This window comes from Bos mutus, chromosome 22 (assembly GCF_027580195.1).
Source record: "Bos mutus isolate GX-2022 chromosome 22, NWIPB_WYAK_1.1, whole genome shotgun sequence".
Taxonomy (NCBI): Eukaryota; Metazoa; Chordata; class Mammalia; order Artiodactyla; family Bovidae; genus Bos; species Bos mutus.
This window is the reverse complement of record NC_091638.1, coordinates 7,451,080-7,464,795: the sequence shown is the minus strand read 5'-3', so window position 1 is coordinate 7,464,795 and position 13,716 is coordinate 7,451,080. Positions and strand designations below refer to the sequence as shown.

At 49.6% G+C, this 13,716-nt stretch overlaps 1 protein-coding gene across 1 annotated transcript in view; it reads right to left on the bottom strand.

Annotated features, from left to right (window-relative positions):
• Positions 1–12,090, bottom strand: part of TRIM71 (tripartite motif containing 71) — a 60,276-nt gene extending 48,186 nt beyond the window's left edge. The window contains exon 1 of the mRNA XM_070359380.1: positions 11,215–12,090. Coding sequence (XP_070215481.1) covers positions 11,215–12,090 — 876 coding nt within the window. The remainder of the gene's footprint in view (positions 1–11,214) is intronic.
• Positions 12,091–13,716: the final 1,626 nt, after the last annotated feature.

Genomic DNA, 13,716 nt, shown 5'->3' with positions numbered 1-13,716 from the left:
AGCACCAAGGGGGAGTCCATCTTCCACGAAGTGCTGCTTACCGAGGTCTGACTGCTTCCTAGCTTAAACCCACCCCCCGAGTGGGCCACACCTCTGCTTTGCCAGCTGCATCCCTGTGACTCCGACACTAGGGAACTTGACGGGGAGAAAGGTTTTGCTCTAGGAGTTCTGCTTCCTGGGTGTGCACTTCCTTCAACAGACTTCTCTAATCCAGCGTCACGAGTCGTTCCAGTGGCAGCACCTGATTCCAGGTTTCTAACGCTGACCCGACCCGCAGGAACCCACAGGAGTATTAATAACTCCCAACTTTTTCCTCTTCTCATCTCCCAACCCAAGGAGGGGAGCTGCTTCCCACAGCTGCTACCTGCCAGCCAGGCATGTAAGTAGTGTCTCTTCTTGCATTGCAATTTCCTAACTAAAAACTCACAAAGAACTCAAATAACAGTCAATAATGCTTTATGTTAAATTACCTGTTACAGTAACTAAACGTGGCTCTAGCTCCAGACTGATAAGCTCAGCTATTTCCTCTACTTATCAATAGTCACCCTCCTAAAAAGGGAAGTCCCTGGCAGTCCAGCGGTTAGGGCTCAGTGCTTTCACTGCAGCTATTGAGTCTGGTCCCTGGTCAGGGAAGGGAGATCACGCAAGGTGTGCAGATGGCAGGAGGAAAAAAAAAAGGAATGGACCTCTAAAACTACAGTAATTTCACTCTTGGATAGGTATCCTGGAAAAATTAAAACTTCAAAAAGATACCTGCACCCAATGTTCACAGCAGCACTACTTACCATAACGAAGACAAGAAAGCAACTGAAGTGTCCCTCCACAGATGAAGGGATAAAAGAGATATATACACTACTCAGCCACAAAAAGAAACTTTGCCACTTGCAGCAATGTAAATGGCCCAGAGAATATAATATGCTTAGTGAAAAGTCAGACAAAAAGTATGACATCACTTATTTGTGGAATCTAAAAAATAAAACACAGGAAACAGCAAAACAGAAACACGCACAGACACAGAAAACAAACTAGTGGTTACCAGTGGGGAGGGGCAAGATCGGGGCATGGGATCAAGAGGGACAGAGTACTGTGTATAAAATGCACAAGCAACAAGGATATACTGTGCAGCAGAGGAACTCATACTCATTATTTAGGAATAACTTTTAACAGTATAATCTATAAAAATACTGAATCACTATGCTGTACACCTGAAATTAATATACTACAGTAAATCAACTATACTTCAATTTTACAAGATGGGGAGGGGGAGCCTAACACCTTTCTTAGGGATGCTGAAAGGCAAAATCAGATAAAAGATCGCAATCACTAACACTCTATAGTCAAGCCAATGCAGCTGCTAGAAGCCAAAAACCACTCCTGCCTTCTTTCCATCTTCTACCTAAATCCCATCGTTCTCCTAGATTCCTGTCTTTCAGCCCAAACTCAGCTCCCTATCAGAACCTGTTCAGAGGCCATGAGAGCTTGCTTTAACATTTAGATTTCCTCTAGTAATGTAAATAAAACCACATATAAAGTAGACACACAGGAAGCCAAGAATCCCTCTGCCCCATTCAAACAACTTTCTTCCAGTTTCATCCTCCCAGCGAGACTAACCAGAGGCTTGGCAAAGAGCACAATTCTAAGCAGCAGACATCCAAGTGTTTTGATGACAAATCCTAACACATCAAGTCCTCTGTCAGCAATAAGGAACTGCCCCAATCATTTCATGGTATCAAATATCATTTGGCCATCAACCAGAAAACATTTTTTAAGAAAGATAAGCAGCTTATTTAATTTCATGAAGAAGGAATTTTACCCGTTTGACTGCAACTTGCAGGAAACGTTGAAGCCAAATTTTTTTCACGATACTGAAAACATTTTTTCTAGCTCCTTCTTCAAAGCATCTTCATGTAAATCATAACTTCCCTCCATAAAGTTCTCAAAAACTACTTCAACCATTTCCATCTGAAAGATCAGAAATCAAGGATAAGTGACTTGTCCAAGGTCTCACAGTTACTTCAGGCTGACACTGGGCTGTGAGCCCAGGTCTTCTTACCAAGAAGCTACAAGCATCTTCCCATTCCGTGGCTTGAAAAAGAAGTCTCCTTTGTTTCTGATAAGAAAATAAAGGCAGCACCACCATTTTCCATCACCACTGGGAACCAGCAATCCAGAAATCATCTTTCTCAATTTGGTCCTTAAGGCCACCAACATCAACCAAGGCCAGATCTGGCATAAAAGCCCCAAACCCACTGGTGTTAGAATATTTGCTCTGACGTGCTGAGGCCTCAGGGTGAGCCTGTGTTAGAGGTGGTTGGCAGAGGAAGCATCCTTCTCACTTCGATACTGAGAGACCTCCTATGAGACTTATGCATCATTTCAAGAGATTAAACTCAAGGCCTCTTCCTTGCTAAATTACTGCTCTGACAACACATTAACCCTAGAAGGAGAGGCAGTCACAGCAACAATGGTCACACTTGCTTTTGCCAAGCTGTACCTGTGCGTGCATTCTCAGTCACAAAGTCGTGTTTGACTCCTTGTGATCCCATGGACTGTAGCCCACCAGGCTCCTCTGTCCATGGAGTTCTCCAGGCAAGAATACTGGAGTGGGTTGCCCTTTCCTTCTCCAGGGGATCTTTTTAACTCAGAGACTGAACCCGTGTTTCCTGCACTGGCAGCTGGCATCTTTACCACTGAGCCCAGGAAGGCTCCAGCTGTAAATTACATGTATGTCTAATTTTCTCCTTATTTAAAAAAAAAAAAAGACCAAAACCAAAATAAAACACAAGAAGCTAAAGATTCAAACAATAAATTTAGCATTAAATTTCAGACTTTTAAGGACTAGTTTCAAAAATATAATTCTGGACTTCCCTGGCTAAGACTGCACTCCCAATGCAGAGTCCAGGTTCCACCCCTGGTCAGGGAACTAAGTTACACACGCTGCAACTAAGAGTTCCTATGCCGCTGCTAAGACGCAGTGCAGCCACATAAATACAGAAATATTTGAAGACATAATAATATATTTGCCAAATACTGTACATAAATTAGCAGAGCAGAGTGCTGGACCAGGCAAGTTCCTGCTAAAGTCACTTCACCACCCCAGCCTGTCTCCCCATTTGTAAAGCAGCAGTTTTTCTATAATGATTTAAGGCCTTTCTTGTGATAACTGAAGTTTCCTCTTCGGGAACACCTAAACACACAACTGATAACACCGTGAAATTAGAGCTTATAAAATATTCCAGTCTATGAAATCAAACTGTTCCCTTGAGCAAGTTGATCTCTTTCCTTGAAATGCCACGGTCCCCCCAAAAATCAAGACTTTAAAGATTAATGATTCTCAACACATCATATAAAATGTAAACACAAACACTGGCCTTCCACCAAAAATAAAAAAGCCACAAGCATTGATGTAGCCTGTAAAGACACTTGTGCCCATCTTTCCGCTGGGCTCAGGGAGCCCTGTAACCCAAAGACGGTCTAGACCAGAAGTTAAAGTTGAGGGCTAGTTTTTCTAGAGTGAAATGAAGTTTATGCATGTCTCTCCAGTTTACCTTCCATTACTTGAAAGAATCACTGCATCTTTCCAATTAGACCAGAGTAAACTGACAGAAGCCAGTTTCCAACATCGGCAAACAGTTTTCTTCTACAGCATCCTCTTTGGAGGCAAAAGGATGGGGTGAGGAGTCTGCTTCAAAACTCAACAGCTTATTAATTACAAACAGCAAGGTCCTCTTACTGTACAGCACAGGGAACCATTATTCAGTATCCTATGATAAACCATAATGGAAAACAAATACTAAAAAAAGGAATAATGTATATATGTATTAACTGAATTACTTTGCTATTTAACAAAATAATATTATAAATGAACTACACATCAATAAAAAAAATTTAAAAAAATGTTTACAGGGACTTCCCTGGTGGTCCAGTGGGTAAGAATCTGGCTTACCAAGGCAGGTGAAGCAGATTCCATCCCTGGTTGGGGAACTAAGATCCCACATGCCAGGGAGCAACTAAATCGGCATGCCTGCTAAGACCCAACACAAATAAGTAAATAAATAATTTTTAAAATATTTACAATTGCCTTCTAGTGTGCTATAAGACACTTTAAATATATTAATTGGAATGCTTACAACACTGCTAAGTGTTACAGATGAGAAAACTAAGGTAGCACAAGAAATCTCAAAACCACATTGTCTAAGAGTGGTTAAGTAAAAATAAACCTAAAAAAAACATTTTTCCAACTATACCAAAATGTCCTCTACTATATCCACTTTTCTGCTCAGCACTTATCCAGTACAAGCCTAGAGATGATCCTCAGAAAAAGATCTTCCTCTGACACTTATCTTAAAGAGAGGTAGAGGATACAGACCAAAATCTTCAATGTGGTCTGCCCAAACACACCGTAATCATGACTGCTGATGCCACCTCTTCACCATTCTGGTTTTTTTAAACACCTGTGCTGAAGATGTTCTATCAGATCCATGTGCAGCAAAATCTCCATGTCCAGACTTTTTCTTAGAGAACACCTTTAGAATTATGTCAGTTGGTCAAAGATATGAAAGAAGTTTGCAAAAACCTATTGTCATTTCAAGAAAAGAAAACACACACACACACATCTTCAATTGTGAACAGTTAAGGCTAGATGGAAGGAAACGGCTGACTGAACTTTTCAGGAATGACAACTAAAGGATACAGTTGCTGACCTTTGACAGAGGCTCAAAACCAACTCAGGGACCCTCAAAATTCATAGGGTGTGGGAGCCAGGAAGGGAGCCCCTAGTCTACACAACTGACCTGATCCACTTCATTGTCTCATGCACACTGCTCTGCTTCATGCAAGTCCCATTAATGTCAGCAGAATGTGCAATTTGCACAAGTTTGTCAGATAAGCAATCACAGTCAAGAATTTAGCCCTGGCAGTCCAGGGGTTAGGACTCCCGCACTTCCACTGCAGGGAGCGTGGGTTTGACACCTGGTTGGGGAACTAAGATACCACATGCCCCCTGGTGTAGCCAAAAAAATTTTTTAAATAAATTATGCCCTTATTCATGATCAGGACTCCTCTTCCCAATATTTACAACTTCAACTTGTAGCCTGTATATTACTGAAAGCAGTATCACTAAAGAATACCACTTCCTTCTGCAAAGCAATTATCCTTCAATAAAAACTTAATTAAAAAAAAAAAAAAAAGACCACCACTTCCTTAGGGCAACTGTGTGGAATATTGTTTTTGAACAAATTACTAATTTCTCATGTCTACTGATCCTTAAACTGGGATCATTATACAGATGTACTAAAAACAGGACTCACTTGGTAGGAACTGACACTCAGGTAAGAAAAATCTACATAAAAGAGGACAAAACAAAACATTGGTCTGATAGCTTCAGATTAAACCAGAATCTCCCCAAATTTCAGCTGGTTTTGAGTGGGAGATGAAAGCCAGGAGTTAGGGGTCTTCCCCTGTTTCATTCCACCCTACCTTCAAAGCCAACCGCAAGCAAAGTAAAACACGAAGGAAGTGGAAGATGCCCTCTGAGGAGGCAAAGAATTACGCTGGAATAGGGTTTAAGCCAAAGTTTCAGATGTAAATTGCCTACGCTCAACCCCCCACACCCCTCCCAATTTTTCTGTTAACAAGTCAGAGCCTTGTCAATCAAAACAGTCAATCTGGTTTCAGTCAACTAGGTTTGTGGATACAGACAAAACCTCAAAGGGAGGAGAATAATTTAGGACTGAAGAAGCGGGAGGTCGCATCAGCTGAAGAGGAAAGATGGCTCAGGCTTCCTCCTCCAAGTCACAAAACTTGAAAGCTCAAGGGAAGCCAGAACAGAGTGGGCTGCGAGGGTGGCATCTTGCTCCCTTTGGGCGACTGTAATTCTTATCAGTACCTTTTCCCTCCCTTCCAAAATAACAGAGGTGGCACAAACAGCCTCAGTGAGTCAAGCCCTGAACTCTTTGTTAGTGTTATGGGGAAAGGCAGGAGGAAACCGTCTGAGTGGTAGAATTCTTCTCAATCTTTCGTTCAAGTGTCATGAAGAATGACATCGAATTGGTCCTTTATTCCCTAAGAATGAATACATCTGAAATAAACCTTGCCCTGTGAGAGGAACTGGTGAGAATAAGCAACCCATGTGACTTCAGTAAGCCCCAAAGGAAATAAAATTTGGAGGGGGTTAAATGTGAGAGCTATATAGAATTATCAAGTAAGTTAAAATTCTTCATAAGCAGAAAAAGTTTATAAACTCTTTCTTCTCCTGGCAAACTACTTCAACAACAAAAGAATTTGAACCATTTCACCTCATTTATGGCTTCCTCCAAAGCTAACTCCCTTTCTACATATACGAAGTTGTTTTTTTTTTTTTTTTAATGAAAACATAAGAAGCAAAACAGTTGTGCTCAAAATTTTACATGTGCAGAGAAATTAGGAAACTCTACATTTTAATGTTGGTTTTAGTGCCCTGAAATCTGAAAAGGACTCCCTGGAATTAGCATTTATAAGTAGCTAAAATGGGAAGGAAAGCTGGGATGGAAAAAGGCAATTTTACTCAGTCTTTAAACACTTTCAGACTGCTTTAGTCCTACAACTATTTAACTTGTAAACACTGAATCATAAAGAACGTATAGTGCTATCAAACGAACTGAAAGTACCCATTTTCTTCCTAAAATATTTTCCTTGTTTGCAAAATATATATTCCTAGCATTGGAAATAAAGATCCTGTAGACCAAAACTAAGTCTATGCAACTCTCAAACTAGTGTTTACTCCTTAGCAAGAAAAATTGGTCATAAGTCTCCAGAGACAGCACTTATTCCACAACAGCCTCAGGATCACCAGCATCCTTTCTGACTCTCGGCTGTGCCTGTGAGGCAACCTTACCAGCACAGCTTGCCAAACTAGCCACTTGCCTGGGAGCCATGTTGGTGAAACTCATCTTTGTGCAGTTTATGGAAGACCAGGCACATTCCTCCAATCACATGTGAATATTTTTTTAAAGTTCACAGTGTAGAGATTATATTCAAAATTAACATACTGACAAGTCAATAGTGAACATTTCTCTCCCGGAGGTTTTCCTCAAACATTTTCATAATTCAACAGATTTCAATCTACAAATATCCACCTGCTGAACTGGATTCAAAGCAGGAACCTTCCAACTATTTCCAAGGTATGGAAGGTCTGATTTTCCGGTAAATAGGTGAGATGTGTGTGCTAAGTAGACATACATCTACCAAGTCCTATCGAACTGGTAGAGGATGCAGAGCAGAAACAACTAGAATGCACATTTTTACTCATTTTTTACTCTTGTCCTTAAACAAAAAAACCTCTTACTATAAATTTTACAATTTACAAGGCACACACATAATTTTAAAACACAAAGGGATGCATGCCTGAGAAAACTTAGCCTCTGCAAATACAGAATAAAATATATTGATGCCAATTCGGGTAAAGTCGCCATTCATAGGAACTTATTCAAAATAAGATACAAGAGTACATTCCACAATCAATTATTTTAAGCAGCAAACCTTCTTCCTCCAGGTTGTTTGGAGCTGATTTTTGGAGAGTGGTTTCCTCAATATTTGGGGTCAACATTTAGGATCATATTGAATTGGAATTCTAGAACCTATCTTCCAGGGAGTTTGTTACATACACACACACACAGAAATAAACTGCATTAGTCCCTTCATCCCACTTTCCATTCAGCAGACTCAGGAAAATCCACCCCCACTCCCACCTTCCTAACTGGGAACCAACATTGCCATCTTCGGGGTCTACAAAGAAACCCTCAGCTCAAGATGGCAACTAGGTCACCCCTGCCCTACTCCCAAGTGACAGGGCCTTTCCGGGGACCGGAACAGACTCAGACCCCACTCAGCTTCTCCCATTTACAGAGCGCTGCCGCCCGGCCCGGAACACACACACACCCTTTCTGCTCCCAGTGTCGCCTCCGAGGCAGCCAAGGAAGAGCTTGCTTCCCACGTGCAAGCAACACAACATTTAAGGGCACCTCGTGACGACGGGAGCCGCGCGCTCCGGTCCAGATCTGCGCCCCAGTTCTCCCCGCAGATGCCTGCCGACCCTGTCTCGGGCCCGCCGCGTCCGGCTGGCGGAGACCGGCTCCGGACTGGTCGAGCCGCCTCCGCCCGCCACTCCCAGGCCCCGTGGGAGGCGCGCGGCCAGCGGTCCCGGGGCGCCGACCACCCACCCCCCGCTCGATTCCCAGCCAGGCCGCCCGCCAGCAGGCCTTTTGGACTGACCGCCACCGAGGCAAAAAACCCAAACTCTCGTTTCTTGCCTGGACCAAATACAGAGTAGGAGGAAGCAACCTTCATTCCGCTGGAAAACCCAGCTCCCTTCTTTTAGTTTTCCGGTTAATGTTTTAAACCAACGCTCAGAGAACCATCTTGTCACGCTAGCGGGGATGCTTAAGGAACGCAGTTTGGGGGAAGAGACCCGACCGGCTACCCTCCTCGATGCCAACTGTTAGACGCACTCTCCCTAAAATTAAAGGGGAAGAGCCAGGCATGGGGGTCCCCTTGCCCAAGGTCAGGTGGCATCAGTCACCATAAGACAAGGGCAAGCTGAATTATTTCATAGGGCCTGTTGACACCGGAGCAACTCAGAACAGCACATTTCAAAAATCGAAGCAGACTGTACCCATTGAAAATCACACGGATTTAGGCATTCCTTTCATCACTATCAGAGGACAAGGCGGTCATCTTCCATAGTGACCTCAGGCTCTTTTCCCAATCGGAAAAGGGGCTTTCTGAAGGCACATCATTCCGAAACTATTAAAGATCACTCCCTTGGAAGGAGAGAAAGAATTTAGGCCAGGGCTGGGACCCCCTGGGTGAACCAGGTGCTTTTCCTCTGAATATCTGACTTTCCCATTCACAGCCCTGGTCTGTCCCTTTAAACTTAAATTCGGTAACATTCCAAACCCAGGAAATATTAAAAAGGTCTAAAAATTAATTTCCAAGTTTTCTTCTTTAAAACCAACAGGGGGGCAGGGGGAGTAGAGTTTGCTCAAAACTGAGAAAATTTCGTGTTTTTAAAGGTTAGTTAGTCTAACAGTGTAGTATCTTAATGCCTCTGCCCAACAACTTCATCAGAACTGCACACGTTAAAAAATAGAAATGTTCAGGGCATCCAGGTACCTCCCAGGGTGAGGGGAACACCGCTCACTTCACACACTCCCATACTATTTGAATGGTTTTATAATTTGAAAAGTATATAAACCTTTTACAAGTCTGGCAACACTGAGCATGTACTGTTTTAACCCAAATAAAACGTATACGGATCTTTAACTGGGAATATAAATAAAACCTGACATTTAAACTCAACTGCTGAGAGGGAGGGTTCCATCTACGCCCCTGCCAGGAGGGAAACGGGGGCGGATTCGAGGCGCCCTCTCCCGCCTCCTCCCCGTTGACACTAAACTTCCCAGTGAGTTGGTTCCCTCTTTCCATTCCCGAGATTGGGATTCAGATCTCTTTTACCTCAATCCATTTTTTGAAAGAATCTGCTAGAAACATTCAGCCCTGAATGTGGGAAAACTTTCAGAAGAGTCCATTCAAAGCTTTAAAAAAGGAAGGCAAAGAATAACGGCCCGCCTAGGCTTCGTACCCAGAAAGAAACTTTGAAAATGAGGGATCCACAAGAAGTAGATTAGAATTTCAACTTTTTTCCAATAGAAGAAGCCGGCTTAAGGCCAGCAAGCAATAGCTCCGCCCTCCTCCCCAAATAACAGGTTAGAAGTGGAAAAGGCTGCGCGGGGCAAGCCTCAGCCGCGCTCGCAGCCAGCACGCCTACCCCACCTCGCAGGCGGCGACTCCCACAAGGACTCCTATTCCCCTGCAAGGCGAGTCTAGCATCACGTCTCCCCGAGGGACTACAGGTAGATCCCATCAAGGCACCGACCCTCTCAGCAGAGGCTGAGCCTCAAAACGTTCGGCCCCTTCCACTCATGGGCTCCAATAACTTTAAAGTGGTACACGAGGTGAAAAATATACAAGAAAGGTTTATTCCACCAACAGCCAAGAGCCAAGTGAGCCCAAAGGCTGCCCTTCAGCCCGCGGGCTCTACGTGCCCGGTTCGAGCCGCGTACAGCCGGGATCGGCTTGTTCCCCAGGGGCAGTCGAGCCTCAGGCTGAACGGGGTGGGGACACCTCCCAACCTGGGAAACCGGTTCCCGGAGAGACCGAAGCCGGGGCAGGCGGGGGCAGCCCGAGGACTTCCAGCTGGGTGAGGGCAAGCAGCAAGGTACCCCCCTCCGCCCCCAACCCGCAGCTCCGGGCGCAGCGGTGGCCCACGAGGCTCATGTCCACACAAGGGAGGTTCAGGGGCCAGAACGCGCTTTTTCTCCACGTTACGGAAACGGAACCTCGGGAGGTGGAGACCCAAGGCCCTCACAGATCCGCAACTGCCCGCTTATCCCACACAAGGAGGTATCCCAACTACAAGTATAGTCCGCCCTCCTGATCGCGCACGTGGAAAACCAGGGCATTTCGGGCACGTGTACCCCACACTCACCCACTCGATCCCCTAACTCCTGGCCAATGCCTTACTTAAAAGCAACCATCGAGGAACTTTAAACAAACAAAACTAAACTGGGGGAAAAACCTAAACAGGAGCCCTCAGTATGCCAGGAGGCCTCTAGTGTACCCCCACAAGACCACATCTACGCACGCACACACACACACGCCTCCATCCCGTGCCTTACTTAAAACAATAGCCTGCCCGTTTTGTCAAACAGAAATGAGGAAACCAAAGTCTCTAAAGAGGGGGGGTATCTCCAACCTCGGGAGCTGTCTGGGGGAGCAGAGTAGGGACCCTCGGCCACGGAGGCCAGGTCTACACAGTCAAACATCTGTGTTACCCCAGCTCCTGCCTATACTGGAGACAGCGATTACCACGTTTGGCCAGCCAGAAAATTAGATATGGAAGCGGGAGGAGGGGAAGTTCGCGTCTGGGACCCTCTGTGGCCAGCACACAGAAGCCAGCTCTTCTCCGCACACACAGGGTCGTCGGCTCCATGGCAGTTGACTGCCACGTAGTCAAAAAGAAAAATGTAAAAATCCGGAAGGGGGAGAAGACTCTCTCCTTCAGTCGGGGACCTGCCCGGAGACCCCTGCGAACACCCCCGCAGCTCCCCTGGGGCCCAGACCCGCTGCCCAAGTCGCCGGGCCTCAGTCCCCCGCGGGAGCGGTCCCCACACTCACCTCGTCGTCGTGGTGCTGGCAGAAGCCGAGGCGCTCCGGGAAGACGGAGAGGAGGGAGAAGGGAGCGCCTGGGAAGGGCGGCCCGAGCCCGAGCTGTTGCGCCGCCGCCGCAGCAGCGGCTGCAGCGGGACCTGGCGGGCCGCGTTCGATGTAGTGGTCCTTGGTGAGGCGCACGCGCTGGTGCGCGCGGACGCAGTTGTCGCACAGGTGCTCCTGGCAGTCGAGGCAACGCGACGAGGCCGCGTTGCCCTCGTCGCAGGAGCTGCAGCCATGGGGCCGGCGCAGCAGCAGCGCCGACGGGGAGCCTGCGGGGCCGCCAGGCGCCGAGCGCGGCGGCGCAGGCGGCGGCGGCGCGGGAGGGAGCGGCGGCGGCGGCGCCGAGGCGGCCGCGCGCGGGTGCGCGTGGTGCGCGTGGTGCCGATGGTTGCTGCCGTGGCCGCCCGCGCCCGCTGCGGCGCCGGCCCGCCCGTTCTTCGGCGGCGGCTCGTCGGCCGTGGCCACCACGGCGTCGAGCAGGTTGCTGAGCAGGAAGGCGGACGAGGGCAGTGCGTCCATGCCCGCCGCCTCGGCCAGAACGACCTTCTGGTCGCACACGGGGCAGCGCAGCTTGAGCGGCTCTCCCGGCGCGCCGCCGCCGCCGCCCGCCGCCGGCAGCCGGTGCGCCTCGAGGCACGGGCGGCAGAAGGCGTGCAGGCAGGGCAGGACGTGCAGGCGGCGCGCCGCGGCCCCAGGGCCCCCGCCGCCGCCCCCCGACGACGTGGACGTCTGCGAGGATGACGACGACGCCGACGAGTTGGAGGAGAGCGGCGCCGGCGAGCCGCACATCTCCTTGCACAGCAGGCAGATCTGGAAGTCGGTCTCAGGGAACGAAGCCATTTGCAACCAGGCCCGGAGGAGGGAGGAGACCAGAGAGGAAGAGGAGGAGGAGAGCGCCGACGAGGTGGGTGGGGGAGCCGCCGACTCACTCAGAAAAAAGGCATCGATTAGGCCTACGCACGGGAGCCGGCACCAGAGCGGCGCGGCCGGCTCGGCCTCGCCGCGTCCGGCCCGCGCGCTGCCACCCGCGACGCAGCGGGCATTAAATGCCACTTTCCAGAGGCGACAAGGATTTCTCCCGGAGGAGGACGCGGGAGCCGTGCGCCTTCCGAGGCGGGAGCGCCGGAACAAGTCCCGACACGCGAGGGGCGAGCGGGGGCAGGGAGGTCAGAGGACTCCTGGAGCAGCTGCAGCTTAGCTTCTCGCCAGCCGAGGGGAATTGTCCCCCACCCCCAAGTTAAGTCCGCTGTGCAATCCCAGTCCCGGCTTGAGAGGCAGAATTTGGTTCGACGAGTATATCGTGCGTGGGCTTTTCTTTAAATGGATTTAGTCTCTTCTTGGGACAGGAAGGCTCCCCAAACTAGTAAAGGCGGGAGCGGCGCGACGCCGAGCCCGTGTCCCCCCGCGCGATGCCAGCCGCCCCACCGCATGACGCGGCGGCCAGGGGCTCCTGGGTGGCCCGGCGTGCTGCGCTCCGGGCTTGCGCACGGCCGGGCGCGGCCTCTCTGCAAGGGCGGTGAGCCCCGCCGCAGCTGCAGATAGTGGGGCCCGCCGCGGCCGCACGCGGGTAGTACGCACGCGCGCCCCACGCGCCTGGAGTCTCCCGCGCGCCCGCCGAGCCCCGCGGAGCTGCCGGCGCTTAACACGCACGCGCGCCCCACGCGGCCCGGGGCCCTCTTGCCCCGGCCTTGTAGGGCCTGGGCGCCTCCCACGCGCTCCTTCTCCTCCGGTTTAGCCGCGCCGCTGCGCGGGGCCGCAGGTCCCCGAGGGCCGTCGTGAATTATTCATCGGCAGGAAGATATTAGATGTACCCGCTGCCTGCTCCGCGCGAGCCGTCGTGCAATGCTATCCGAGCTCTGCGCGCGCCCCGCGCCCCTCCTCCTCCTCGCGTCCGTCCTCTCTGAAACCTTGGCAGCGAAGGGGGATCACATTTCCTTTGTCATCGGGCCATTTCGCCCTCGCCTTGGTCCCCCCCTCCGATCCCGAGCCGCGAGGACGGAACCACCACCGAGGCGCGCCGGAATCAGTGGAACCGGCAACGGCCCAGCGCGGTGAGATCAGGAGCCGCGTGGTCAACGCCGCCGGCCCGCGCCCGCGTCATCTTCTTTCTGAAAACGAGTCGCCGAGAGAGACGGGTGGCCCCGGCAGCGTTGCGCCTACCGGGCTTGGCTCGCGCTGTGCGCCCTGACCGCCTGGGGCTTTGAACAACTCCGCAATTCGGGCTGCGTGCGTGCACGCGCGCGCGTCCCCCCTTTCTCAGCTTTGCCGCCTCTTCCTCCTCCTTCTCCTCCTCCTCCTCTCAGTACATTGGTTATTGGGACTGATCGGAATTCGGAATCCTTTTAATCTCCAAAGGAGCAAACTCACTTCCGCCCGAGTGCTGGGAGGGGGCTGGGGGAGGGGACACAGAGGAGGGGGTTCCAGGCAAACAGGAAACATTAGCCCTCTCTGCACGGCTCGCTTTTG